Below are 27,228 nucleotides of genomic sequence, written 5' to 3' on the forward strand. Positions count from 1 at the left end.
TGAAAACTTGCAGTATAAATGGTACTATTAACTATTCTGTAAACACTGCCTGGTTCTTTTTTTTTTTATTTTCTTCCTCCTTGTGTATATTTTTTTGTAATTTAAGTTCCTTCTAGTGCCATCCGCTCTCCCATCCTGACAACCTCAACAACAACAAAAAGTGCCTCATGTCCATCCTAGTTTCCATCTTACACTTTTTAACATCTCACTCCTCACTCTCTTCTGGCTCTTCTATTGTTTTGTTTTTTCCTTCTTACTTACCACACAATTTGTTAGGTGTTGTTTCTTGTGGGCAATACCGAATATATGATGTAAAATTGGAGAGTCCCAATAAATAACTCATGGCATAGTTGTATTTTCTTTATACAGATGTAGCTTGTTACTTTTCATAAAATATTATAATGTAAATATGCATACATATGTTTGTAACTGTTTTCATGTTACATCATACACTTGTAATTTGACATATCAAATAACATTATCATAATAAAATTGTGAGTTTTAATTTTTGGCTGTGCAGATTTTTTTTTTTTATTGCTGAATAAAAAGCCGTAATGATCCATAAATAAGAAATTGACACATTAGATCAGGGGTGCTCATTAAGTCGATCGCGAGCTACCGGTCGATCGCGGAGGTGGTACTGGTCGATCGCTGGTCGATCGCGGCGTGACATTAAAAAAATATCATCCCAGCATCAATGCCGTCACTTGATTGACATACAGGGCAGCCATTCAGATGACAACTGAATGTTGCCCTTCGGGCGACCAATCAAATCAAACGACGTCTCTAAGTGCAGCAGAACTTACGATGTCAGCCTATCATCCATCCCCGTTACTTGATTGACATACAGAACAACCAATCAGATGACAACTGAATTTTGACCTTTAGGTCACCGCTCATGCGTAAACAACGATGCAAAGTGCTAAGCTAGTCGGCGAATTGCGAGATTTTAAGCCCTCGCTAAAGTTTATGGTCACTAAAATGAGTGAAGGAGCTGGACCAAGTAAAAAGGCAAAAACATTTCACTTCCATACGGATATGGAATATTATACGGATATTATGATACGGATATTATCCATGACTGATAAACATTTGGAAGTGTGCTTGAGGCTGGCTATCAGCAGCTACTGTCCGGACTATGCATCCCTGGCTGGTTCAATTCAGTACAAGTCATTAAAGTAAACTCAGGTAATTACAAAAAATGTTAATAATTAATTATGTGTGTTTTGCAATATTGGCTCATTTGGTTATGTAAGGTACATCAACATACATTGTACGTACAAATAATCCTCAATACATTTGAAAATAAATAGATGTTTTGCATTTTTGTAGTGGGTAGATCATTTTGACTCGGTCATTTTAAAAGTAGCTCGCATGCTGAAAAAGTGTGAGCACCCCTGGCCTAAACCATAACACATTAAGAAAAAAACATAGTAACATGTAAATGCTTACTATTATAAGGCAATATTTTTGAACAAGAGATAATAATACACCGATACAATCTAACAATATCAACAAAATAATTGACATAAGATATTAAAATTATGTTTAAAGCGCTTTTGGAGGTTCTCTTCTTCATATGAGTGCCTCCTACAGTACACATGAGGTATTGTCCCACATAGAAAACATAAAGGCGGTAGAAGTAATTTAATTCATAAAAAAAACAATATTTGGTTGTATCGTATCAATAATTTAGAACAATATATAACGTGTGATCAATTCTATTGTGTCCCATTTGTATTTTCTTAAGCGGAAAGAATATTGTATCACACAAGTGCTTGTTTCCGATCGGTCCCGAATAGCAACCGGAACAACATGCTAACCCGACTTGCATGCGGGAATGAATGGACGTTCCTTATTTATATGTTTTCTTCGTAAAAACACTTTCATTCTTAAATGAGGTGTCAGATTATGATTAGTTTAAACTAATATTATGCGATGGAGTGTGACATTTTAGACTCTTTGGAGCAGCTCGGGTGAGTTTAACCTCTGCAAATATGCTAACATGTAGCTTTGCGTTGTAGCGCTTCAAATGTAACATCCGGTGTGCTCTTTACTAATGAGTTCTGGTCTACTCTAGCTATGACGGTCCGATAAAGGAGGAAGCGGTGCTACTCCAAGCCGCCAAAGGTGGTCTGTCCTCGGCGGAATATGTGGACTTGTGCCGGTGGTTGGTGTCCCTCTTAAAGCCGCTGTGTAACCTGGAGGAGAGCATCACTTCCGGTCCAGGTGAGTCAGAATGACGGTCAAAACGCCTTCATGACTGCCACTACAAGTCTCATTTAATGCTGTGTCTCCACCCAGAGGACATGGACAGCCTTGAGGTGGACATGAGGGGCTTGCTGAAGGAACTTTGCTGTCCATATGAAGTTTCGGCGATAGTCAGGGGGAACACGAGAGATCATCTTAAGTTTCTGTGTAAGTCATCACTCAGAAAGTGCAAACTCTGTGTTGACTTCAAGCCCACAAGTGTGCAAGTTCTTGGGATTTTTTGGTAATGGTTTAATTTCATTTGAACATGCATCAGATTACAATTGAGTGCATCCCATAATCAGTTCACAGTTCCACATGTCCAAAAGGAGTAGGAAGAAGCAAAGCTTATTAAATCCTACCCCTCCATCTGGTACTTTTACAATCAGTAACTGTTACATTTGTTCACTTCCTGCTTTCCATAATACAGTTTAAGTTTTTTTTTTTTTTTTTTAAATAATGTACCTCGTACCGAAGTACGAGGTGATATGAGCATCCAATGACATAATGTGTACCATAGTAAGTGTCAATATAGTGATATATATAGCACATCATGACTGGTTCAAGACTCTTCATCCTTGTATTTAGCAAACATCAACTGCTTGTATTGTTTCTTGAATTGGCTCATCGTTGTGCATTGTTTGAGGTCCTTACTCAATCCATTCCATAGTTTGATTCCACATACTGAAATGCTATGGCTAGCATAATGTAGTCCTAGCATAGAAGTGTTTCAAATGTACTTCTTCCCTGAGATCATATTTCTCCTCTCTTGTAGAGAAGTATTGGATGACATTTTTACGTAATTGGTTGTTTTTAGCCTTATGCATTATTTTAGCTGTTTGAAAAGGTACTTGTGATTTTAGAAATAAGGAGTTAGTATTTTCTCTGTAGGCGGCATTATGAATTATCCTAACTGACCTTTTTTGCAGTACATTTAGTGAGCGAAGATTGCTTTTATAGTTACTAGCCCATATTTCCACACTCTTTTTTTTTTGCCGTGAACAGTAGTCTCCAAAGTGCAGCCTGGTGAGATTGACTGATGACAAGTTTTTTTTCACCAGAGAGAAAGCGGTGTCATGTTTTATTGAAATAACGCTGACATAATGATAAAATTATGGTGCCAATGACTGATAATAACTCAGGTTTCACTTGACCGATTTACACAAACTAAGGCTGGACGATGCTATTATAGCATCATTATATATGGTGTCCACAGTTTGACCTTGGAACAGATGATTTGCATATACACTCAAAGTTTTGTCTTTTCTTGTGTAGTGTTTCTAAGCTCCGAGCTTCAGGCGGCGCAGATCGCCAGCAGCAGAGGAGGTTGCATTCCAGGACATAACGAGAGTTACACTTCCCGGGAGTTGCGGAAAATCTGCGAGACCTTAAACGTGTCGCATTCGGAGGGGCAGGATGCTGCAGACGTCCTGTCTCTTATCCAAAAGAAGGTGACGTCTTCTTTGCTGCAATGGACGGCGACCTTTAAGATGACGTATTGTGTCTTTACAGGTGGATACATTGGTCAAAAGGTGCCCCGGTGGTTTAGCGGCAAAGCCTGTATTGAAGAAATCCCTCAGCAGTGAACAGTGGGTGCGTGTTTATCATTTCTATTCCTTATATTGAGCACCGTGTGGAGACTGACAACGGTGCTTTGTAGGAGAAGCTACACAACATCAACGCAGTGCTGTCATCGGAGTACGAGTGCCGACGCAGGATGCTGATCAAGCGTCTGGACGTCACCATTCAATCTTTCGGGTGGTCCGACCGAGCCAAGGTACTTTTTATGTTGTCGTCTGTTCGCGTATTGTTAGCTTTCCGCTAACATGGAGGTGGCCGTAGGATACAGTCTACTCCAGGGGTCTCAAACTCAATTTATTTGGGGGCCACTGGAGCTAGGGTCTGGGCAAATAATAATAATAATAATAAAATGGCAAATAATAAAAACTTAAGAAACCACATATAGTTGGTGGGTAGACAAATTATTTTTTTCAGATTTAAAATGAACAAAGCATTATTAGAGCCCTGTAGACATGACAAAACACGACTATAGTCACATTTATACTCTTTTTATTTACAACATATTGCACAACTGCAGGGTCTTGAGACACATGCTAACTCGCAAACTAGAGAGCTAGCGACCTTAATGGTAGCCTTCAAGTTATTTCCTTTAAACTTAAATAGCCAAAAACGTACCACTTCCACACGGATAGGGAGGATAACTATTAACAGTTATTTAACCTTTAACATGAACATTAATCAAACGTAATAATTTTTTCTGGGTACATGATACCATACAGCATCCATATCAAACTTGCGCGGGCAGCACTAACATTAAACTTTCATATCAAGGCGGGGGCTGCAAACTTAGTGTTCTGCAGGCCACATTTGGCCTGCGGCCTGCGTGTTTGAGACCCCTGGTCTACTCTGTTTTGCTATTTCTACTAAGGCCAAGGTGGACAGCATGGCCAGGGCCTATCAGCCCAAGAGGCACACCCTGAGGGCCGAGTCCACCGTGGATGCGGCCATGCTGCTGGCAGCCAGAGAGGACATCTGCAATGTGGTCAAGACCAGCAGTGGTGCCAGCAGAGAGAAGACGGCGTGCGCGGTCAACAAGGTACACACAATGAGAACATCCTTGTCTTCCATCTTTTTACTTCTTTACTTTTTTATTTCTACATTTCCAAATGTATAAACATGAGGGCTTGTTCTGTTACTTTTATTTTCTAGTTTACTTATTTTTGTTTTTAATTATTTCTTAAATTCTTTGTTTGGAACAGGGTCCAAAGTGTGACCCACAGCTGCTTTTTAATGGCCCTCAGACATTGTAAAAATACATTTTAACAGGAAAACTTAAATCAACAAAATTGGAAAAAAAAGATGAGTCTTTTAACAAGAATAACATGAAAATGTTTGAATGAAGCTATTGTATATAAAAGTGGGTGAAAAATGTTCTAATATGAGGGGAAAATATATATATATTGTAATTATTCATATTGGCTGCACGGTTTAAAAAAAATTGTAAGGAGAAATAGTTTGTATGCTTCGTCACCTAAATGGAGGCTGCTTTTTCTTTAACGATATTCATTCATTCATTTTCTACCGCTTTTCCTCACGAGGGTCGCGGGGGTGCTGGAGCCTATCCCAGCTGTCTTTGGGCAAGAGGCGGGGTACACCCTGGACTGGTCGCCAGCCAATCACAGGGCACATATAGACAAACAACCATTCACACTCACATTCATACCTATGGACAATTTGGAGTCGCCAATTAACCTAGCATGTTTTTGGAATGTGGGAGGAAACCGGAGTACCCGGAGAAAACCCACGCATGCACGGAGAGAACATGCAAACTCCACACAGAGATGGCAGAGGGTGGAATTGAACCCTGGTCTCCTAGCTGTGAGGTCTGCGCGCTAACCACTCGACCGCCGTGCCGCCCTCTTTAACGATATTAAATTAGCAAATTAGTTAGCATATCTACATGAGTTGGTTGTCATGCAGCTTGTCTGGGAATAAGACGTAAAGGTAAAACAGAGGACCTATTCCACATTTTAGTTTTCAAAAATGTCCTTTATTTTATTCATTATTTATATTATTTATATTTTAAAAAATGTTTTTGTATGAAAAAGTTTTCAAAGGACTGTGTCATCAAATGGATCCACTTGATCTTTTCCCACAATAATTATTGTGTACTCGATCATTTCTCTTCCTTCCAATGGGCTCAGATCCAAATGGGAAAAGTTCCCGACCGAGGAGGTCGCCCCTCAGAGATAGAAGCCCCGCTCCCGGAGATGCCCCCTTGGCAGAAAAGGCAAGATGGAGGGGGTGATTGGGGAGGTCGTGGGCGGCGACGACGTGGTGGCGGCGGCAGTGGTAGCTGGGGAGGAGGTGGAGGAAGAGGAGGATGGGGAGGAGGAAGTTGGCAAGGAGGCAGACAGAACCACGGGGGACACGGTGGAAAGAGAGGACGGTACCAATATTGATTTGCTGTTGATTTGCTACTATTTTTTTTAATGAATTGAAAAAAGTACATAAACTTCACATTTGCTACAGACCAAACAAACCAGATGACTAACTGATGTTCATAATTATTTCAACCCCCCTAAAAAACCCAAATGGTCTGTAGTGTATCTTGTACATTTTATTGGTTTGTACCAGCGATCATACATTGTAATGATTGTAATAAATATGGATGACTTTTCTACTCTCCTTCATGCACTATTTTCCCCCCCATCATTCAACTAAAGTCTATAGTGCGTTTAAATACACCAATGTTGCTCAATAGATACTTTATACAGTTTTTACAATAAACAATGCACATAACAACCTTACATTGTGTACATTATCAACAACCTGTACATGGATTTTTAAAAAATGCGTTTTGCACTAAGACTCCATTGTATAACAAGCAAAATTAAATTAAAAGTAAAATATTAAAAAACATCCAGTTAAACCATACACATGCATCTTCTTCTAAATGACCTACTTCGGATTTATCCAAAAAAACAAAAAACCCACACACAGTAACTGTCACTGCAAAAAAAAAACCATACAGTTTGCTGGCACTTGAAGATTTTTAATAAAAGACCTTTTAAGTTTAAAAAAATAGCATATAAAATGATAATTTCACATCATTTTTGACTTCATTTAACCACTGACTTTCTGGCAGTGCTTTTTCACACAACAATCCAATCATTGCATTTACACACACACACACACACACACACATCAAAGCCTTCAATTGCCACCTTGTGTTACTTCATACAGTTGTCATCAGTAAGGTTAATAACAATAACAATCTTGGTCAAATGAGTTGTCCATAAGATTGTATTGATGCAGCCTGACGTTGGGTCATCATGTACTGTACAGCAAAAGTGCTTTATTAGGCAATAATGAATGTAAAAACTAATACTGTTTCAAAGTGGAGGTCCTTCACTCTGCCCAGCCAATAGCACATTTGAGCTGATTTTTTTGGCAACAAACCTCCTCCCGGTTATCGGGGCGGTCTCAGATGAGGCGGGAATTGCGGAGGTATTGGATGAGAACCTTGTAGATGAAATTGTACTGGGACAAGGTCTGGACCATCATCATCCTCTGGCCGCGCAGCTTCAGCAAGACGCTCTTGACGTCCAGCATCTGAAACCAAACACACTCCGGCTTGATTTAATGAGTTCACATGAGAAGTGGATTGAAACCAGACCCGGGAAGGGGCGATGGATTTCTTACAATGTGCTATCTGGTTACCTTGTTGTGCTCCAGACAGGCGATCATGATCTCGGACAGGATGACCACGCCGCTGCGGCCAACTCCGGCGCTGCAGTGCACCAGCACGGGCAGGTTGGCGTTTGTGTTGCTGATGCTGTTAGTGTGTCTCCTCACAGACTGAATCTCCTCCAGGTACGCTGTCGAGATCAAAACAGAACATTAGCAATCAAGAGATGAGGGGGAGGGGGATCCCAAATGTGTCCAACTCACTGAGGAAGCCTTTCAAATCCTCAGGACAGCCATGGTCGGGCCAATCCGTGTACTGCAGGTGCCACACGGTTCTCTCCTGGCCTGACATCAGGTGTTTGATCTTCAGGCCCGTCGTGGCGTAGCAGCCTGACTCTGTGCGGAAGCGCGTGGTGATCTTGAAGCGGCCGTAGGTCACCGTGTTGTGTCGTGAGCCGAGCCGTGGCCAGTAGCGGAAGCTCTTTTCTCTTCCGCTCTCCTGTCACCGAAATTTCACCGAATTTAATTTTATTCAATTGCATGAGCCTCTTTTACACAGCTATGCCACAGAATAACCTCAACAGTACGTCAACATTTATTTGCCTGTGCCTTTTCCACAGAGCCCAGTGTTCACTTTCACACAGGTGAGACACAGGTGAAATAAGTCCCTTCATGCTGCCCATAGAGCTGGCATCTTCCCTTTTTTTCCCCTCGTCGTCGTTTTGTATAGTGGAGGTAGTACCAGCAGGATGCTGTATTTTATTTTTAAGTATTTTATGTCACATGTCAGCATGCTGATGTGCTTCCACATGCAGTTGTAGTCAATATTCCGTATTGGCTGGGTTCTGTATGTTACAATTATTTGATTAAATGTCACACTTGCATTTCTGTGTAAAAGAGAGGTGTCCTGAGTTGATGGAGGTGTCGGTCGAATATAAGCCCACATTCCCACTCCCCCGATTGAATTATGAAATAATATCTGTCTGCACTTCTTTTCATCGTGCAGCCCACACGTGATCACAAAAACAGCATGTGCTAGCGTGTTTCGTAATAGTACTTTTTACTGAAGTCCGAAAAAGACCCTGCAGCCGAGTTCAAAACTTGTGCGCATTTTTCCTGTGGTGGCACAGAACTGGGGAAGTTTAATACGATCAACATCGTCACGCATTTGAAGCAGGATTTTCACAACAACCGTGGCCTCCTGAAACATCCTATGGGACGGCCCCCGCCCAAGGTGAGTAGTGTCGAGTTTAAGCGTGTTTATTGAGCAAGAAAAGTATGTAAGATCTGTGCTGTTACTGAATTGATGTCTTTGTATTAGAGGATAATATCAAAAGTATCAAAAGTCCAATGTTAGTGCCATTTTTACCCAAACCCTGTGGGAGGAAAACGGCAGTACAAAACCAGCTTTTAAAAATGTTATCTCACCTCTTCGGCCGTAACCATGGCAATGATGGCAACGCCCTGCTCCCACACCATCTGCCAAAAGTCTTGGCATGTGTTGGAAAGGGGCCCCTGGGTGGCGATGTAGTTCCACTCATGTCCAGCCACGTTTATCTGTGTAGAACAAAGACTTAGAAGACAAACTTAAAAGACAAACAACACTACTGACTGTAGCGTCAGCAAAACCTGTCCTGCAGCAAACCTCCAGACACCGCGTGGGAGTCGCGGCATGTCGTGCATTGTTTTCTGGACACTTGTGCCATTTGTTGTGACTGGTAATGCTCACTGCATACTTGATTAGGTACAAGTCACGGAATAATGTCAAATTGTGCCCCTCTAAGTAAGGTAAGCAAAATATTAGAAACAGCTATCATTATGATGCTGTGCAGTTCTATAAACAATAACTGTTCAGCCCTTTAATTACGCTATTGGAGCCAAGTAAACAGTATAGGTGTACCTAATGATGTGGCCGGTGGGTTATCACTTACTCTGACGTGCGATGCGTTGATGTAGCCTGTGTTGTTCTCTTTGGTGGGAACCAGCTCCACGCGGGTGTCGTCGTATGGCAGCACATCCTGGAAGCGGTTCTTGTCGGCGCTTTCTGCCATTTGGGCAATGGTGCACTCCCCAGACGGGCGAGACCTGGGGACGCTCTCGTACTCCTTCAGCAGCTCGCCCATCTCCATATGACGCTCCAGGACTTTACACTGGAGGACAGGGTAATGGACGTTGTTTAGTCAATACATGCCCCCATGTACTTAGAATAACACGTGTTTCACTTGACTTTTACTAATATTACTATTTAGTCTGAAGTTAAGCTATCTTGCCTGCTGCCATTTTGAAATGCACTGGAATTCACTTCACTGTTAACAGTGTGACACACGTATAGGTGAACGGGGCTAACCTGTTCAGCTGGCATCAGAAAGCCCGTAACATCATTCATAGAAACACATGTTGATTGGTTTGTTTTGGTTCGGCTGTCCCTACCCGCTCATCATTGGAGGCTTGTTCGGGCTCGTCCTTGACCTCACTCTGTGCCGGGTGCCTGGACACAGACAGGCCATTGAAATGGGCGACCTTCAGAGGGCCCATCTTCCTCATGTCCGACCGTACGCTCTTCTTCATGCCCTGGTGTGGGAGGAGTACAAGCAGGTGAAGACAGGTACGGTCGACTGTCTAGCGTTGTTTCTTACAGCCAGTCGCGCAAAAGGGGGGGGCGGGGCTAATGGCATCCTACTTGGACGTTCTGCAGTGAAATGTCACCCGCCCGGTTTGCCGACACGGTCCAGGCAGCATTCTTCCAGTGTGTTGGACAACTTGAGTGCATCATTGCATGGCGGTTAGGTAAGCAAGCTGATGTCACAGTGATAGGAAACTGAAGGCCAACTAAGACCGGATTTTATTTGCTCAGGGAGAATGACAAATATTTGGATGGCACAAAAACAAAAGTCACTCATACTTGTTTTTAGCTGCTTTATGGCGTAAAAACGTTGGCAGGCAGCATGATGGAAATGTGAGTTGTCTCTTAGTGCCTTGTGATTGACTGACAACCAAGATCCAAGCTTAAGTACAGTAAAACTCGGATATATCGGACTCGGATATATCGGAAATTCGCTCACAACGGACAGATAAAAAAGAACCAATTTTCTGTAATGCATTTCCAATAAAAATTCATTGCATATATCGGATTTTTTATAACGGATTTCGCCTATTTCGGACAAAATCTCCAGTCCCGTTCCAATGCATTTCCATTAAATTTCCCTCGCATATATCGGATGGCCGCATCGTGGCGCTCCGATTCACCGAATCGTGACAGGCCGCTATACGACGTCATTTGCAGCGTTTGCAGCGTTGCTTGCGCGTCCAGGTACATTGGAAACATAGTCAAGGAAGTGCCTTTTTATAACGGATAAAATCCGATTTACGCATATACCGGATATAAATCCGATATATGCGTAAAACGGACATTTTCCGGTATACGCATATAACGGATTTCGCTTATATGGGACAAAACCAGTGGGAACAATTGAATCCGATATATCCGAGGTTTACTGTATAACCCTAAAATGGGTAAGTGGCTGAAAATGAATGAATGCTGACAACTCACCGGAGGAGGTAAACCTTCAATGGTCTTCTTTGCCTGAGGTACGTCAGACACCGGCCTCCTCTTGAATTCTTTCTTCGACTTGTGCTTGACCTCGCCACTCAGGTCTCCCTCCGACACAGAGGGCATGATTCTGGGTTGCAGCAGATACAGAGGCTCCTTCTCTTGGATCAGTGTATGAACCTTGTAAGTGAGGGCAGCAGCTAGCGAGGGGTCCAGTGACGAGCCGATCGGATATGCCGGAGGGGGCTCAAGGGGAGTCTGTTGTTGCGCAGATGGCGTGTGAACGGCATGGAGCTGCTGCTGCTGCTGCTGCGGTGGTGGAGGCGGCTCTTCGGGAATGATGGTGCCTATGGTGCCATGAGAGAGTGGCGTGTGGCGGCCTGTGTCTTCCTCAAATTCCTCCTCATCACCACTGCTGTGCACCAGCATGGTGGCATCTGAGAGAGATTTCTTATGTCCGTACAACACATCCTCCTTGCTGTCAGCCTTTTCTGTCGTCTTTGTGCGCTCCAAATAAACATTGAGTTGGGAACCCTGTGAGTGACCGCCACGTGGGATCGAAGGAGGCGTGGCAGTTTCGGCCGCTGACGAAGACATTTGCCGCTCTTTGAGCCTCATTCCCTCCAGGCTCTGTGCCAGCCCAGCAATCTCGATGGAATTGCGCTTCTGTGCGTGGTAAGGAGGTCTGTGCAGAGGTCCACTCAGAAGAGGCTCTGATACCTCCTGCAAGGAGTGAGCCACAGGCAGGCTGTCCTCTTGGAACGTCTGGACAGAGTGGTGCACACGGCGCGTGATGATGAGGTCTGGGTTGCTGCTACTGACGTAGAGGTGACGTGACAAGTCTGGCGTGCTGTTAGCGGGCCGAGGATGCGCATACGGGTATGGCGGAGGTGGTCTGTACACCTGTGTCCTCATGATGTTGGGGGCTGGATACTCTTGGGCTTGCTGCAGCTGGACGTTGGTGAGCTCTGGGACACTAACCGCCCCCACCACGGGTCTCCTCTCAGTGGGGTACGGGTGATATGGCGACGGGCCGTGAAAGCTGGAGCCCATGTGGAAAGGATAGTGGTGATGGTGTTGGTGGTGCTGGGCAGTGCCGCCATGCTCCCCTCTGATCTCTGGCTGACTGTAAACGAGAGGGTCGGGCCTGCTGTAGGCATATGAGTTCCCGATGTTGAGGTTCCTCATGGAGTGGCTCTGCCGGTGTTCCTGGGACAAAAGCATCCCCCCACCACCTCGATTCTTCTGCCGCATCACTGTCTCGTAATCAGGAGTGGCGCGGTAGGAAGGTGGGATGAGTGCACTGTGGCGATGTGAAGGGATGTAGTCTGGCCTGGTGATGTCGCTTGTGATTGAGGGGTTGGAGGACATGGGTGATGGCTGAAGATAGTGCTGCGGGTTGGTCAGAGAGCTGGTGCTGTGTGCACTGTACACACTGCCGTTGCGTAAGCGCCCCCCGCTGCCATACTCCATCGGCGGGCAGTCCAGGCTGGTTTGGGAGTGGTAGTAAAATCCATTCTGACTGTTCATGTACAGGTTATCTATGATTGAGAAACGAGACTCGAATGACCAAGGCCAAATGGTAAACATTTGTGTTGAAAGGCATTACCTTGGGACGAGCTGTAGGGCTCTGTAAAATGGCCGTTGTAGTGCATTTGTGATGGGGGCATCATGTAGCCCTGAGGCTTTGGCTGTAGTTCAACAAGAAAGATATTTGACTTACTTTCTGTGATGTTTATGTGTAATGTAAGAGTCTGCATAGAACTTACCAGAGACAGTCTTGTTGATGATCTTCGTCTGACTAGGTTGACTCCTGTGGGCTCCGTTGGTCTGGTGGGGAAAAACACAAATAAGTCTACAGTCCAATAACAGCACTTACATGACGTGTGTGAACATGTTTTACTAGAAGGCCTAATTTGCCTTTGAATGAAAGGCACCACACAACTTTGTGCAGTTCTTGTCATCTTGCTTTTATTACGGTTTTAAAGACAACACTGTGTAATTTCTTTGGGCAGCGTTACATTTTGTAATAAAGATAACAAGCAGACACCTAATAAAATATGGGACTATTAACAGGCTTTTAGAGATGTGTATGTGTTTATTTAATCAAAATGTACACATACGGAAGTTGAAGCTGATTTATTAATCTCCTCATGTCACATTAACAATACTTCCAATATGTTATGCATATATAATGCAGATTTGACTCACGCGGTTAAGAGGATGTATTAGTTCAACATGTTTATTATTGTGTTTGCATTTTGCAGTGGTGTACAACTGCATTGCATGACACAGAGAGCTGTTTATTTTTGGGGGGTGTTTTAGGGGTGTGGTTTGTTGTCTTCCTACTCAAAGTCACAGGTATACACCAACAGTGTTGTATTATGTATTATGTTTGTCTTCATGGCAAGAACATGATAAAATTGTTAGGCAGCGCTCAGTATTTGGCTACATTGGTAAACATGTTGGTAAATAAATACAAAGCTCTTGTATTGGTGTACCCAATATCCTGGTCAGTGAATGCATAGAATTTTTTACTTTCTACTGCTCACCCCTTATTGGAAGGCGGAGAGGTGCGAGAGAGCATTGGAAAACGAGGAAAGGATAGAGTGAGAAGAGACTTCTGGCAGCCAGAATGCCGGGAGTCATACTCCTCCCTGAGGAGGGGGAAGCAGGGGGGGAGGAGGACAGGAGTCAGGACCGGCGATTGCCAGGCAGGAACTGGCTTAGACGTGTGAAACTTACAGGCTACTTTTGTTGATCTTATAAAACTTGAGTCTGGCCAGACACATGCGACACACGTATTTGGACGTTTCCATGTCTTCCTGCAGAGAGAACAGTGTGAGTGAGTGAGGATTGTGGTTGATAATGCATCATCGCCCTCTGACATTCCGCTGATGTTATGTGACTTTAATGGCCCACACCCAAATAACGGCACATACACAGGCACATTGTTGTGCTGACTAGACGATCCAATAAGAGTGCAATGTTGAGAAGGTGTGACACCAGAGGAAAGAGACTTACGGTCTGGAACTGAACACTCTCCTCTCTGTTGAGCAGTTCCAGGGCAAAGAAAGACCTGTTGTGACTCATGTTGTTAATTTCATTCCACCTATATGGCCAATTAAAGCACAGTCAAAAAAGGAAATAGCAAGGCGGGGGGAGAGAAGAAAACACATGATGTCATTGCAGTTACAGCTAAATGACAGGAGGGAGTTCTAGTATTCATACACGTATGCACTACAGTGATGCAATATTTATTAGCCGTTTTTTTTTTGTATGTAACAGCATGAGTGAACGTAACAGGCAACTATCTCTAATAGTAATAGTTAATTTAGATTACCTAAATAAATTAAGAGGCCTGCCATTTTTGTGCTTGACAAAGATCCCGTCAAGGCAAGATCCCAGCGTCACGTCAGCGCCAGTGTGGTCCTGTAATAAGACATTTTATTTGACTCATTAGACACACTGGCTGTACGGTAGCCAGCCATTACGCCAGCTTCTTCACTACAACCGACCTTGGCTTGGTAGCTCTCCTGACCATAGCCCTCCATTTTCTCCACCTCTTGCATGTAGAGCATTTCAGCTTCCGGGGCTGGCAAACCCCTGAGAATGAAAGTCATCGAAGAACAAGCATTAAGACAAGTATCTGAGATTCTGGAGTATATGACACATTCTCCAAACCTGTTGACTTTATAAACCTAACAAAGGAATCCAAATTTAAAGTTAAAGTGCATTCACAGCTTGATTATATTTTGCAGTGTTCAATCACAGTTATATGTATAAAGATACATGTCATAAGACATAAGACAATGCAATGCCATAAAAAGAGTGGCAAATTCCACTTATGTCAGCAATAACAGTGATAATGATTGGACACCACATTTTTTTTTTTACATGTAAGTACATAACTAGTGTTTTCATCATGTGGAGTAATTTGGTCCCATAACTATAGCCTAAATTCTTGCTACAGAACATATCCTGTCATAAAATGGTGGCTGAAATGTAAGTATGCTAAAGCTCACCTGTAGGACTGATAGAGAAGGGCCACCTTCTGAGTAGCCTCCTCTGGCACTCGTTCTTCCTGGATCCAATCCTGAAAGAACAAGACCCCACTGATGCAACGCGACTACATTCGAGAACCGCATTAGTTAATTGCAGACAAAGAGAAAAAAAGGCCTACAATAGGGAACAGCACCAACTTCTGAAGGAACTCCTGGGAATCGTAGCTATCCAAGTCACCAAAGTCAGCTGTGGATAGAGGAAAAGACTATTATAAATTTGACCGCAATTTGGAATTGCTTAGGTGTAGAGCAACTGTTGAAGCTCCAGCCTGCCTGTTGGCAAATCTCTGCTATGTTCACAATCCTCGGCATCAGCAATGTTGTAAAGCAATGCCTGCCCTTCACTCCAGTGTCTCTGCCAGGGACACCATTAGATTTATGCACAGTTTTGTGATTTTTAAAGGAAAAGCTTACAAATAGAACATGCTACAAGTGCCGTGATCTTGGAGGCTTTGGCAAAATAATATACAACTTTGCGGCACTTTGGGAATTGTGGTGGTGGAACACACACACAGTCACAAGCCAATGATGTGTCAATATAACATTCATTCATTCATTTTCTACCGCTTTTCCTCACGAGGGTTGCGGGGGTGCTGGAGCCTATCCCAGCTGTCTTCGGGCGTAAGGCGGGGTACACCCTGGACTGGTCGCCAGCCAATCACAGGGCACATATAGACAAACAACCATTCACACTCACATTCATACCTATGGACAATTTGGAGTCACCAATTAACCTAGCATGTTTTTGGAATGTGGGAGGAAACCGGAGTACCCGGAGAAAACCCACGCATGCACGGGGAGAACATGCAAACTCCACACAGAGATGCCCGAGGGTGGGATTGAACCCTGGTCTCCTAGCTGTGAGGTCTACGCGCTAACCCCTAGACCACCGTGCCGCCGTCAATATAACAAACAACTTATATTTATTTTTGAGCAAGCAGCCAGAAGAGACACAATACAATATTTCTTCAAATTGTGGCCTCATCTCAAACAGTTGCCGTGCCTCAAATAATCACCAGGTGGGCAAACTCACCTTACCTATAAGAGTCGTTAAGTACACTCTGCAATTGAGTAAATAAGTAGCCACTGTTTGAGGAAATGTGGTAATTATGTCAGTCTAGAGTAGACGCTGTTGGCATTGTGTCTTACAGACATGACTATTTGTCATGCCAATGATGACTGACAGCTGAGACAGCATGGTCGTCTCGAAGCAGAATCGTGAGAAACAATTCATGTTTACCTTGCACGGCGAGGCTCGCCAAGCGGATGGCCTGGTCTAACGTGCATGAGATTCGGCCTTCCAGAACATCCTTCTTCAGCTGGAGGTAATACTGATACCTGTGCAGAACAACACAGTGGACTTGAAGTCAGTCAAATAACACAATGTGACTAAAGATTATGGCCGGAAAAGCCAAGATTCCACCAGCATAGTGAAGGTGTAGCACTGGCTACAGCACTGGAGGCGACTTCCAATGTCAGCCTGATTGAGAGTCACATTGTCTCTTGTTATCAGTTAATGTACCTCTGTTGTCTTGTACCAACGACCCAAAACAGGCTGACCTTTTTGAGAGATAAAGACATCTCGGCTAAAGATACTTTTTGGACTGAAGAACCGTGTTACCTTGTAATCTCCTGCTGCAGTTGCACCACACTGGGGATGTAGAACACGACCCCAAAGTAAACAGTCGGCTCTACACCGTACTTGTCCAGCTGTTTCTTTAGCGGCTTGTCCGGGTCGATCCATCTCTGCTGGTTCTGCTTGTTGAAGTACCACAGACTGAAGTATGTTATCTACCAGCACACAGCGGAGAAAGCACACCACATGTCATATCAGGGACAGCAGCAAAACAGGAATTGTTATACTATAACAATATTTTTATATACTGGTATAGAGTCTTCCAATTATAAAAAAAATACTTATATTGGTTTAAATGATAAACCTACACAAGGAGAGTTGCGCGCCGCGGCAGTCTTTGATACATAAGTTGAAGGAAATGCTGGGAAGTATTTGCTCGGCGGCACCTCAGAGCGTGAATGGCAGCTAGCGTGATTAGCTTTGTTTCGCATGCTAGTGTGATTAATGTAAGGGGCGTTTCACAATGGAGGGTGACAGCGTGCAGGTTCTGAGTTAAGATGGGAGGCACAGCGCGAAAACGCTGTGTTTGAATTCGGGGTCTGCATCCTACAGGCCAGTACGAAGGCCAGACGTTCCGAGGCTCCTTCTCCAGACGGGAATCAGCCTGGTGAATTCAGACGGTCTAGCCTTCCTCACATTTCCTTGTTGGGTACGTTCAAGATGACTATCTTGTTCCATTTATGTTCATAAATGGAATGTGTTGGGCATTTACATGACGGTAGTAATATCAAAAGTCAAATCTCTCCATGTTGTAAAAACTTTGAAGAATGGCATTACATTCAAATGCTGCACACATCAATCTCTGCTTACACAAATAATACTTACGATTTACAAACAAATGAATAATTAATACTTATGCTTGATTCGGTGAGCTTTGCACCGTAATGCTGACTTTTTTTAAGGGCTGAGTGGAAGTGCAAAAAGAATGTTATATACGTATATGTAACTGGATGGCCAGCGAGGGCGGGGCGTGAGGCCCAGTGGTCTGCAAGTCTTACAACAACATAATAGTAAAAGTAAGCAAAGTAACACATGAATACAAAAGACCAGGGGGAATTGTTGACAAATACAGAACATTATTTTTATTTAACAAGGGATTCTCATAAAAAAACTAGACACCATTTAAACAGTAAACACAACTTGGCTCTAATTTAGTGGGGATCAGAAATAAAAAAACAAAGAAAGAAAACACAGCAAACCAAGACCAAAAAAAGCAAACCCCACAACACAAAATAAACTTTCAATCAAACACTAACCTCCCAATTAGACCAAGCAAAAGTGCATAGGTGTGATGTAAAACTGTAAAACTGGTCCTCCACTAAAGTGCATACCCTTACAGAAGTCACTAAGCCCGTTGAGACAGAGCACAAACTCAGAGCGGCATCAACTGCTCCAAACTAAGACGAACAAACACAAGGAAGTCCGCTAAAGAAAGTGGCAATGTGCGCATTGACCGCATGGTGCGACGAGCACAATGGGGCACAGAAAAAAAACACACGGACAAAACAAAGCACAACTAAACAGCAGTGACTCGCTGAGAGACCAAAATATAAACCAGCTAGCCACTACATTTGTCGGACGCATTTGGAGGGGAATTTGTGGACTTTCTAATTCGAACAGACTTGGCGTAGCATGATAGCGTCGTGCAGCATAAAAATGCGCCCTTTTAGGATACAGACCGCCCCAAATTCAAAGCAGCCAATGAGTGAATGGGTATGACGCCATACCCTACTATATAAACGCCCCCGAACGCCATATTTTTTACCGGAGTGAATCATCTAACCCTAAATGGCAGCAACCACCCGTACATAGGTGCTGTTTTCTTTCTCGGGCTTTCAGCAAACCACGGGATGGTTACCAGGTTCCCGCCGAGACTACGGTCCACCAAAAAAGTCCGAGATCATCGACTCCGCAGTGTTCAGTTCCCCGGAGGAAGCACATCGAATGTGAGCCGTGGTCAGCATGGCTGCCGCGAAGAGTTCGTCTCTGTTGCTCCGGGGCCTTAATGTCGGAATGACTGAACAGATTAATTCGAGTATGGCAACACTGTCTCCCAGAACACAATGGTTCGATGGTGAAGCCCAAACTCGGACATTTACGCCACGGCGACATCTTTGGCCGTTTGATAATGCTCAGTAGCTAGCTTGTAAGTTTTATTGAACAGCCACCTTCGCCAACTTAACTCGAATTCAATGTCGAAATGCCTATTTATTATCGTATCACGTTTATAGGCGAACCTAGCTTTTATCACAACGTGTTTTTCATATTGCACTCCAAATCATTGTTGAAATAATACATAAAATTGTTTCCAAAAACAGCGCAACCACTAGATGTTGCATCCTACGTGCGACTTAATTCAAATGACTGCAGAAATCCCAGCCTAATTTGTTACGGTAACATACTGTGCATAACTACAGGTTAATTGTCTTATGGAACCATGGTTTGTGAGGCATAATTATATGAATGCAAACTAAATTCGTAACTAGATTAAAATACCAGGTGATGGCCATTTTGGTGTTAACGTGCATATTCTTTAAACTGATTAATTATGCCGTTTTCTGTGAACCCTGAAAGAAGTTTGGGATGGCTCTGAATGCTCGTTTTCTTCTTCTTTTGTTTATTTGGCGGTTGGCAAATAGCTTCTGGTGTGCATTACCGCCACCTTCTGAACAGGAGAATGGAACAGAATCTAACTCTTCTATAACCTATAAGTCAGTTTTTCTTAAAAAGGAAAATATGTCTATATAACACATGTCCCGAGTTTAATTGCAAAATATTAGCGAGATTGAACTTGATCTATTCTCAAATGCACTTCTCTCCTGTTGGTATTGACTGCAATCTATTAAGACATGACTGATACTTTCAAATACATTGCAATCGTTACACAGTCCTATTTCATGCTTACCTATAATTTTAAGTGTACTGTTAAGCCAACAATGTTCTGCTGTCATTCTTGTTATGACGGCTTCTTCTCTCCTGTTCATGTTGCTCCTTCTTGCCAGATCTAGTCTTTTTTGAAGCATAATAGGTCCCCTTTAACACCTTATAAGCCCATTAAAACTGAAAGGTAGAATTAATTTCTTAACATCCAGTCCAAATATATATCCCCACATGGATTTCCTTGATGCAATGGAATTCCTTGCTGGGAAAAACGCCTTTGCCCATTGAAAATGACATTTAAAAAGGCATTTGTGAAGACTCGGCCCAAAAGTCTTCTCCTAGTGGCTTGCTTGATGCAACAGAGCTGTTCATGTAATGATTGTAGCTTTGGTTTTCGTACTATCGTTTTTTGTCTGACTTGAGAATGTAGGATTCTACATTGTCACTAGGTGGCAGTAATTGCAAGGTGAGATTATAACTACTATATTGGGTAATATTTATTATTTTACATTATTTCATATCTAGCAATTAAATGTTTAACATATTTTGAAGATTGTAAACAGGTTTTATATGGCATAAGTAGGAAAACATTTCATTTATACATAAGAAATCCTACTTTGTGGTGATTCACTTATCACTTATGCTGAATTATCTGAACAAAACATCCACATTGTAGCTTTGTGTTATAGGTGATATAGAAAACTTCTGCAATACTTAATTAATAATGAATCAATTTTATTTTTTACAATATGCAGAAGGCAAAAACGGAGCTGCAGGCCGATCTGAGGGCACCCGTAGTCTATATGGTGGAAAACAAGTTTAGCAGAAAAACAGCTGCAGGTTGGTGCTAAAGGAAGCCTGAGCTACATCTATCCAGCAGTGGCCAGACAGAACCCATGTGATCACAGGCACACGCTTCGGTCTTTACAGATTTGTTGCATGATATGCTTGACGTCTGGCATGACAGTTCGACCGAAGCGTATATCTCCAGAAAATTTGTGGTCGGTTTCCAAATCTAGCGTTTAAATTCTGCATTCAGTCATGCAATATTGTCAATGCATATTAGTAATGACAAAAGTGGTTACCGTTTTTGTCAGCTTCTTGCTGAAAGTGCAATACAGGAAAGAACAATCCCACCTCTCTAGTGCAAACATACCTCTCTTAACTCCAGCCTCTGGGCAACCGCCTCCAAACATTCCTGGCCTGTGCTCTCCACTGACAGCGTGAACTCCACAAACTCTCCATTGAGCTGCTGGATACGAGTGACCAGGCAGCTCTTGCTGGAAACCGTGTACCTTCTCGTACGTTTGAGTTTCAAGCCGAAGGGCAGGGGCATGGTTCCGCTCGCTTCTTCTAGTCTTGGCAAATTACTCTGCTCGCTGCCCCTTCTATGTCCTTATGGTTGTTCAATGTCATGGGGATCATCGTCCAGGCAGACCTGTAAAAAGGCGACACAGGTAATGCCCATCAGCATACAAGCAAGGTCTATAAGCATTTATTTATTTAACCAGCACAGTATAGTCTAAAAATAAAATTTCTTTATTAATAATTAGGGATAAGTAATTAGCTATAACCAAAAAAAAACACCCTTCAAAGATCCAACACAAATACTGTTTTACCAAGTTACTATTGCTGTTTGTGTGCACATTGTCAAAAATAACGATAATAACGTGGTTTGTATGTGGTTTGAGGCTGCAAACCACAACAATAATGCCAAACAACGTAATTAAACAATTGTCCAAAATGTAAACGTACCAGGTATGCACGATAAGTGTAATATTGCGATTTCTTCATTGAAATCATATTAAAGGACTGAAATGTTTGTTGATTAAAGTCGGTGATACCCTGTCAAGTGATTAGTCTGAGCCAGTAGAAATCCCTGCCCCCCTCTGTTCCACCAGAGTCCGAATGAACTATCACCTAACTCCGCTACAACTTTGCTAAATGTAGACTTTTGCTTTAAAACATCAATTTAAACCTCAAATAAACCTACCTTACTCAGTAGAGTAAACAATATGTCCATCTATGTGTACAACCATAAGCTTTTAGCATATCATGCTAACACACATCCCCAGCAAATAGACGACACCCGTGAGTACGAGCTGACGTCGCCGGTAAATATTTTGGCCACCTGACGTTACCGGTGTGAGCCGCCAGATGAGAGCTGTCAAGGTCAGAGTTCCAATAAATTCCACTTGATAAAAAAAAACGTAAAGTAAATAACTACATTAAAAGTAGTATTTGTAGCGTTGATGTGGATCCTGGGTCAGGACGAAAGTGCCACTCCATGCCTGCTGTACTGTTCACTTGGCTTCCAAGCGTGTTTTGCTTCCTGGGATTGCATGCGCAACAAGTGTCTCCATCCGCGGATCTAGCTCTTTTGTGTTTGCGTTTTCTAAACTAAATAAATGCCAAAACATTCCAATATGCTTTCAGCGTGTTTAAACAACACATGTATACTAGTTGATTTACACCTTTAAATACGCTGTTAAAATGTATATTAGTAGCAGCGTGGCGGAGGGATACACTAGGGTTTTAGGGGGAGCCATGAGCTCAGACAGCTGGAATGCCGAGTGGTGAGAATTCCCCAAATGGGACAGCTGCCTGGACCGGCTGGACGCTGACCTGTCTCTTTACCTTCCACCTATCTCACATTGTGCAAGGATGCATATTTGGCTTCCCAAACACATTCTTAGAAAATGGTAACGATAAGTTGTACAAATGCAAGAGAGTACAAAATGTTTTATTGCAAACTGGGAAATACTGTCTGATTGCCAACTCATAGTAGCTATTATATACTGTACATACACCACTCACAAAAAGTTAGGCATACTCGGCTTTGTTGCGAAATAGCAGGATGAACCCAAAATGTACTATAACTTTACACGTGAGCTGAATTCAAACTTCTGAAAAAGTTTTAATACACACATCCAACTGTACAATGTTTCAGTACTTTTTGCACATCTTGCTGTTTTCTTAACAAGGAGCTGAAAAGCAAAAATGCTGAATTTTCACCTGAAAACCAAACATCCCAAATTGTTTCGTAGTACAGTAGTGTATGTCAAAACAAAACACTTTAAAGACAAAACACAGCAACAAGAATATGATAATATATTATAAGACCATCCCTTTTTTCTGTCTGAATTCAGGTCAAGGTAAACTGGAACCTATCTCATCTGACTTCAAGCACACTCGCATTCACACCTATTTACAAAACACTAGGAAGATAAAAACAGCCAGTCTACAACGCATTACATTAACAAAACTATACATTTTCAACAAGGTAACCGTGTTTCTCCCTTAAGCTACAAACTGTTGGTAACAAAAGAACACAATGTCTGAATAATACATCAAATTCAGAAGTCATCGTTGACCGAAGCCATAGCATTAATATCCATATTGTTTTCATTGACTTGCAGAGACTCTGAGAATTGCCTTCCCAGGTCTTCAAGATCTTCAAATTGTCCTTCAACATCTGGTTCACTGCTACCGTCAGTTTTTTCTTTGTGCTGGTCCTCATCGTCCTTCCTGTCTGCATTATTGGAAACGTCCCCGCTGGAGTTCTCATCCCCCTCACTTGCAAATGGAGAGCTTATTTTTGGAGACCACTGTGGTGTGGAGCTGAGGATGGGCTCGGGACATTCTGGACAGTCGCTGTATTTTCTTGGCAACTCACAAGAAAAGTGGTTGTCTTCGGTTTTCGTCTGATCAGACGCCAGCAGGGAATCGAGTAGGGAAGATGCGTCTTTTCTCCCAAGCTCTTCACTGTAGGAGGACAGGGTAGAGGGCTCGTCGAGGTTGTTGCGCAGGATGTCCAAAAGGTGGCGCATTTTAGCCTGCAAACAGGACAGGAGGCTGAACCCTTGAAGTTTATTAGCAGATCTAACATACAGTATATACTCACTTCGTCGAGACGATGCAGATTCATATCAATGTGCCGCTGAATCACGCGATCAAGAACCCTTGGAGGAGACATAAGAGATGTAATACCCTGCAGTGTTTTTGCAGAACGTAACTAAGGCCACGCTTATCCTAAATCGGTTATCCCCAATAACAGAAAATGTACTACAGACACTTTCATACTGAGATTGGGCAAACAAAAACAAAACATGGCATCCTACAATCAGAAATTAAAATGCACAGCTCTTGATCTCAGATTTCCACTGTTTCCTTTCATACAGGTGGCGTCCTGCCTCTGTTGCAGTCTCAGAACCCTTGAAATTGTCTTCCACTATTCCATGCCACTCCTGTTTATACAGAACAGTAAGCCTGAAAAAGCATTTGTCCTACTCTTTTCCATGCCAAATGGCAAATATGTTTTCCTTTTTTATTTTTTTTGCTGTCGCTATAGAAGTGGAGCAGTGACGGAAAAGATGAGAAAGACGATGACCTCTACTGGAACACAAAGCAGAGAGGGAGAGAAAAAGGGAGCCCAACCTGTTGGAGATGAAGCCTCTGGACAGGATGTCTTCTGTCACATCGGAAATAAACTCGAGGTACATTAATTCTTCATCCCTGAAGAACAACAGAAGAGTTACTTCATCAGCACAAACTTGGACATCATTTATTTGAGCTTCACTTTCAACCTACTCTGCACTTATATTCTTCATAACTGGTGATCCTTTCCTTTCACCCTCTAGCGGGACCCTGATAGAAAGCAATGTCATTATTTAAAAAAAAATGGGGGAACAGTCAAAGGACTCATACTCTCGGTTCTTGTTTGCTTGTTGCCTTGATGCTATTGAATATGTGCCATTGTACTCGTCTTCAGACCACTGGTGCTCTTTGCCCTATAATAAAGTTCAAGTTCAGGATTATGAATACACGTAAGAGTAGGAAATGTGTTAGTGAGTCTTAGTGAGTGGAATATTACCTGATGTGGCTCACACTCCTGTGTGTGCCCCCCGGTTTTTGTGCTATGAAAAGAAAAACACAAAATTATTTAAATTCACAAAACCACCAGTTTTTCCAGATGATCAATTTGTGTAAGTACTGGTTATGATGCTTCAGTCTCGTCGAGTCGTCGGACTCCTGAGTTGGCGCCACATTACTGCGCGGAGCCCTGTAGTATCGGTAATTGGACAGATATGATCCCCTTTCCGACTTCAGTGTCTTAGGTGTGAAGGGTTTGTCTTGGGTGAAGCGCTGTGAATGTTTCTGGAGCAAGTCTCCACTGTACGTCTTCTTTGCAGGATCCTGGAATGACTTAAAGAAGCTGTGATTCCCAGAGGTGTACAGGGAAAACGCCGATGGGTGCCGGTGTGTATTCAGCTCTTGGCTCCTGTGCTTGAGTTCGGTAGCGGAATAGGGACGGCAGGGTAGGTTCTGAGAGGCGGCTTTGAATGGTGGAGAGGGGAGATCCTTGGGGTAAAAGGAGTGGCTAAACCTGGGGCTAGAGACCATGGAGCTTCTAGAGCAGAGGTAGGGACGGCCTTCAGATTGCACAGAACAGCGGCTCTGAAAAGACAAATGGATGCATACTGAGCATGCCTACTAGTGTAAGGCATGACACACTGATGTATTGAAATTACTTTGTTGTATAGTAGCGGTCCCACGAAACAGCCATAACAGAAGCCAATAACCTGCTTTAGCTTTTCACACAGAACCTAGCATAAGTGGAATAACTGTGTGATTTTACACAGCAAGCTGCTGATAGTTAAAACATGTGGAAAGGTTATCTGGTAGGGCAGCAACAACTGCTTTCAGCGACTGTGGTGGGAGAAGTGAATGTTTGGTATGAAACACCACACCCCTATGCTGGCATTACCTTACACACACAGGCACTGTCCTGCCTCTGATAATATTTCAGAGGGTGTGAATCTGCCGGGTCAACTTCCACATCCGCCATTCTGAGTCCGTGGTGTTTGTACAAAAGTACAACATAGTAAAAGCCTATCTTTACAGGCAGTGTGAAACTGTGTGGCCAACATGCTAACTCCTTGTCCACCGTACGGCACAGCTAGTTCATACCAGTGCATATTCAAGTTGCAATTTTCAACAGTTTCTTCTCATTTTACAGGAACGAGACTTCGCCGCTAGTGAGTTCTTACCTGGGCCGAGGAGCACGATGCTCTACTGTTTATGTGTAAGAGCGACTGTGCTGACTGGGGACGACCCCCTTTCTTCAATCGCTCCTGCCTCATCCGGTCATTATCTGTTGACGGCATGGAACAGTTTCATGGAACGTTTCCTCCGGAAGCAGGTTCTCAAACAGCATGTATGTACATTTTATTCAATACTCTTACATGCTAGGATGGTTGTTCTACTGAACAAAAACAATGCCACAAACTAGCATCATCACCGGCGAGAGGTGTTACTTACACTTCACATTAAGTGTAAGGCTTTTGGGTGCTGTGGTGTCAATGACAGCTGAGAGAGGGGAGGGGGAAAACATGAATAATATGTTAGCACCTTGTGCCATTAATATTTCCCTGAATTACAATTGGCTTACCTTTCGCTGAATAAATCCTTTTGTAGTGAGACATCATGTGCGCTTTAATTAGAGATTGGTCCCCTTTGTTAGAGGTGCAAGGACAAAACGCTAAAAAAAGCAAGGAATCTCAAAAGTGGAATACAAACATGTTTTGTTGTGCGCATACTGGGTAATATGAATACTTACGGCTACTTTTCAAGGTTTGTCCTCTAATATCAAGGCTGGAGCCAGGGCCAGATAACACACTCCCTAAAATGACAATATATATTAATTTGGTATAAATATCAATTGGCACCAATAATCACATTTCTCGTAATTTGCCATTTTGAGGTATTGAGCTGGTTTATATGTATCTGTATTTAGATTTTCTTTTAGTTAAACAAATTATATTCATGTGGCACATACGTAAACTATTAACAGTCCATATACTCTTAGCAGAAATTGTATTTCATTTCAAATGTGTGCTACTGTGTCCTTAGTGAAATTATTGTAGTCAACACAAACTATGTAGATAAGCACCATTAACAAATGTGTAAATTATTAGAATTAACATTTCTTAAACCGATATGTTAAATTTGTAATATGCGACGAGTAGCTAATGCTATGCTAACCGTCGTTACGTACTTCTTCTCGACTCCATGCCAATACTTTCAACGTATCCCATTTTGTCCAGAATTAGTCACAAACCGCGACGAGGGAGTCCCAATACACCAACAAACTTCGTTGAGTTTTACTGTTAACATTTTAACGACGTGCTTCGATGAAATCAGATGAATAGTGGCGACCTTAGAGCAGCTGGGGGACCAAAGAAAAGCTTCCCCGTCGCCATGCTGGTTGCTAGGAGTGGGTGACGTCATGTCGCGCAGGCGCAGATGAACTGAAAAGCCGGAAATGCAAGTGTGTTGCATAGATGACGAAATTTCAAGAATTGTATTTCTCGCTTTTATTCACTGTTAATTATTTTAACGTGCTGATGACGTGTTATACAAGGATCATCTGATTGTGTACCAATCACACAGATTAAAAAATAAAATAAGATGATTGCTAAAATGTAACAGAGCAGGCACACCTTTCATTCAAGATTGGATGCATTGAAATATGCTTATTCCGCTTTAATGCTTAGAGCAACAATGCACATGCTAAACCTGCCTTATAACTGGATTCAGTTTACAGTATATAGTAGTGTCTAATAGACCTTTTGACC

The 27,228-nt window shown here is 42.8% G+C and overlaps 3 protein-coding genes across 9 annotated transcripts; 1 reads left to right on the forward strand and 2 right to left on the reverse strand.

Moving 5' to 3' along the window:
• Positions 1–1,786: 1,786 nt before the first annotated feature.
• fam98b (family with sequence similarity 98 member B) lies at positions 1,787–6,506 on the forward strand. Its single transcript, XM_058091543.1, has 8 exons — positions 1,787–1,976; positions 2,081–2,229; positions 2,305–2,418; positions 3,526–3,701; positions 3,763–3,843; positions 3,911–4,027; positions 4,700–4,867; positions 5,976–6,506. Exons 1-8 carry the CDS (start codon positions 1,939–1,941, stop codon positions 6,231–6,233), a joined length of 1,101 nt encoding a protein of 366 aa, XP_057947526.1. The 5' UTR covers positions 1,787–1,938; the 3' UTR covers positions 6,234–6,506.
• A 299-nt stretch (positions 6,507–6,805) lies between these two features.
• ptpn21 (protein tyrosine phosphatase non-receptor type 21) lies at positions 6,806–21,921 on the reverse strand. Of its 5 annotated transcripts, none has more exons than XM_058091534.1 (20): positions 21,733–21,921; positions 20,748–21,029; positions 16,697–16,866; positions 16,316–16,413; positions 15,195–15,262; positions 15,037–15,107; positions 14,530–14,617; positions 14,355–14,443; positions 14,036–14,123; positions 13,757–13,836; positions 13,564–13,668; positions 12,781–12,841; positions 12,621–12,702; positions 11,012–12,552; positions 9,892–10,032; positions 9,393–9,611; positions 8,890–9,018; positions 7,726–7,960; positions 7,495–7,652; positions 6,806–7,386 (listed from the first exon to the last, which is right to left on the reverse strand). In XM_058091534.1, the coding sequence occupies exons 2-20, from the start codon at positions 20,925–20,927 to the stop codon at positions 7,258–7,260; spliced, it is 3,732 nt and encodes a 1,243-aa protein (XP_057947517.1). In that variant the 5' UTR covers positions 20,928–21,029; positions 21,733–21,921; the 3' UTR covers positions 6,806–7,257. The 5 variants fall into 5 exon arrangements, with proteins under 5 accessions (XP_057947517.1, XP_057947515.1, XP_057947519.1 ...); XM_058091532.1 differs by having other exon boundaries at positions 21,723–21,921; XM_058091536.1 differs by having other exon boundaries at positions 21,819–21,909.
• Positions 21,922–22,479: 558 nt separating this feature from the next.
• Positions 22,480–26,876, reverse strand: spata7 (spermatogenesis associated 7). Of its 3 annotated transcripts, none has more exons than XM_058091539.1 (12): positions 26,649–26,876; positions 26,211–26,273; positions 26,043–26,132; positions 25,913–25,960; positions 25,642–25,745; positions 24,585–25,048; positions 24,465–24,507; positions 24,299–24,381; positions 24,182–24,238; positions 24,029–24,106; positions 23,496–23,553; positions 22,480–23,427 (listed from the first exon to the last, which is right to left on the reverse strand). In XM_058091539.1, exons 1-12 carry the CDS (start codon positions 26,686–26,688, stop codon positions 22,948–22,950), a joined length of 1,608 nt encoding a protein of 535 aa, XP_057947522.1. In that variant the 5' UTR covers positions 26,689–26,876; the 3' UTR covers positions 22,480–22,947. The 3 variants fall into 3 exon arrangements, with proteins under 3 accessions (XP_057947522.1, XP_057947523.1, XP_057947524.1); XM_058091541.1 differs by having other exon boundaries at positions 23,346–23,446; XM_058091540.1 differs by lacking the exon at positions 26,649–26,876 and having other exon boundaries at positions 25,837–25,960; positions 26,211–26,229.
• Positions 26,877–27,228: the final 352 nt, after the last annotated feature.

Source organism: Doryrhamphus excisus, chromosome 13 (assembly GCF_030265055.1).
Source record: "Doryrhamphus excisus isolate RoL2022-K1 chromosome 13, RoL_Dexc_1.0, whole genome shotgun sequence".
Classification (NCBI taxonomy): domain Eukaryota; kingdom Metazoa; phylum Chordata; class Actinopteri; order Syngnathiformes; family Syngnathidae; genus Doryrhamphus; species Doryrhamphus excisus.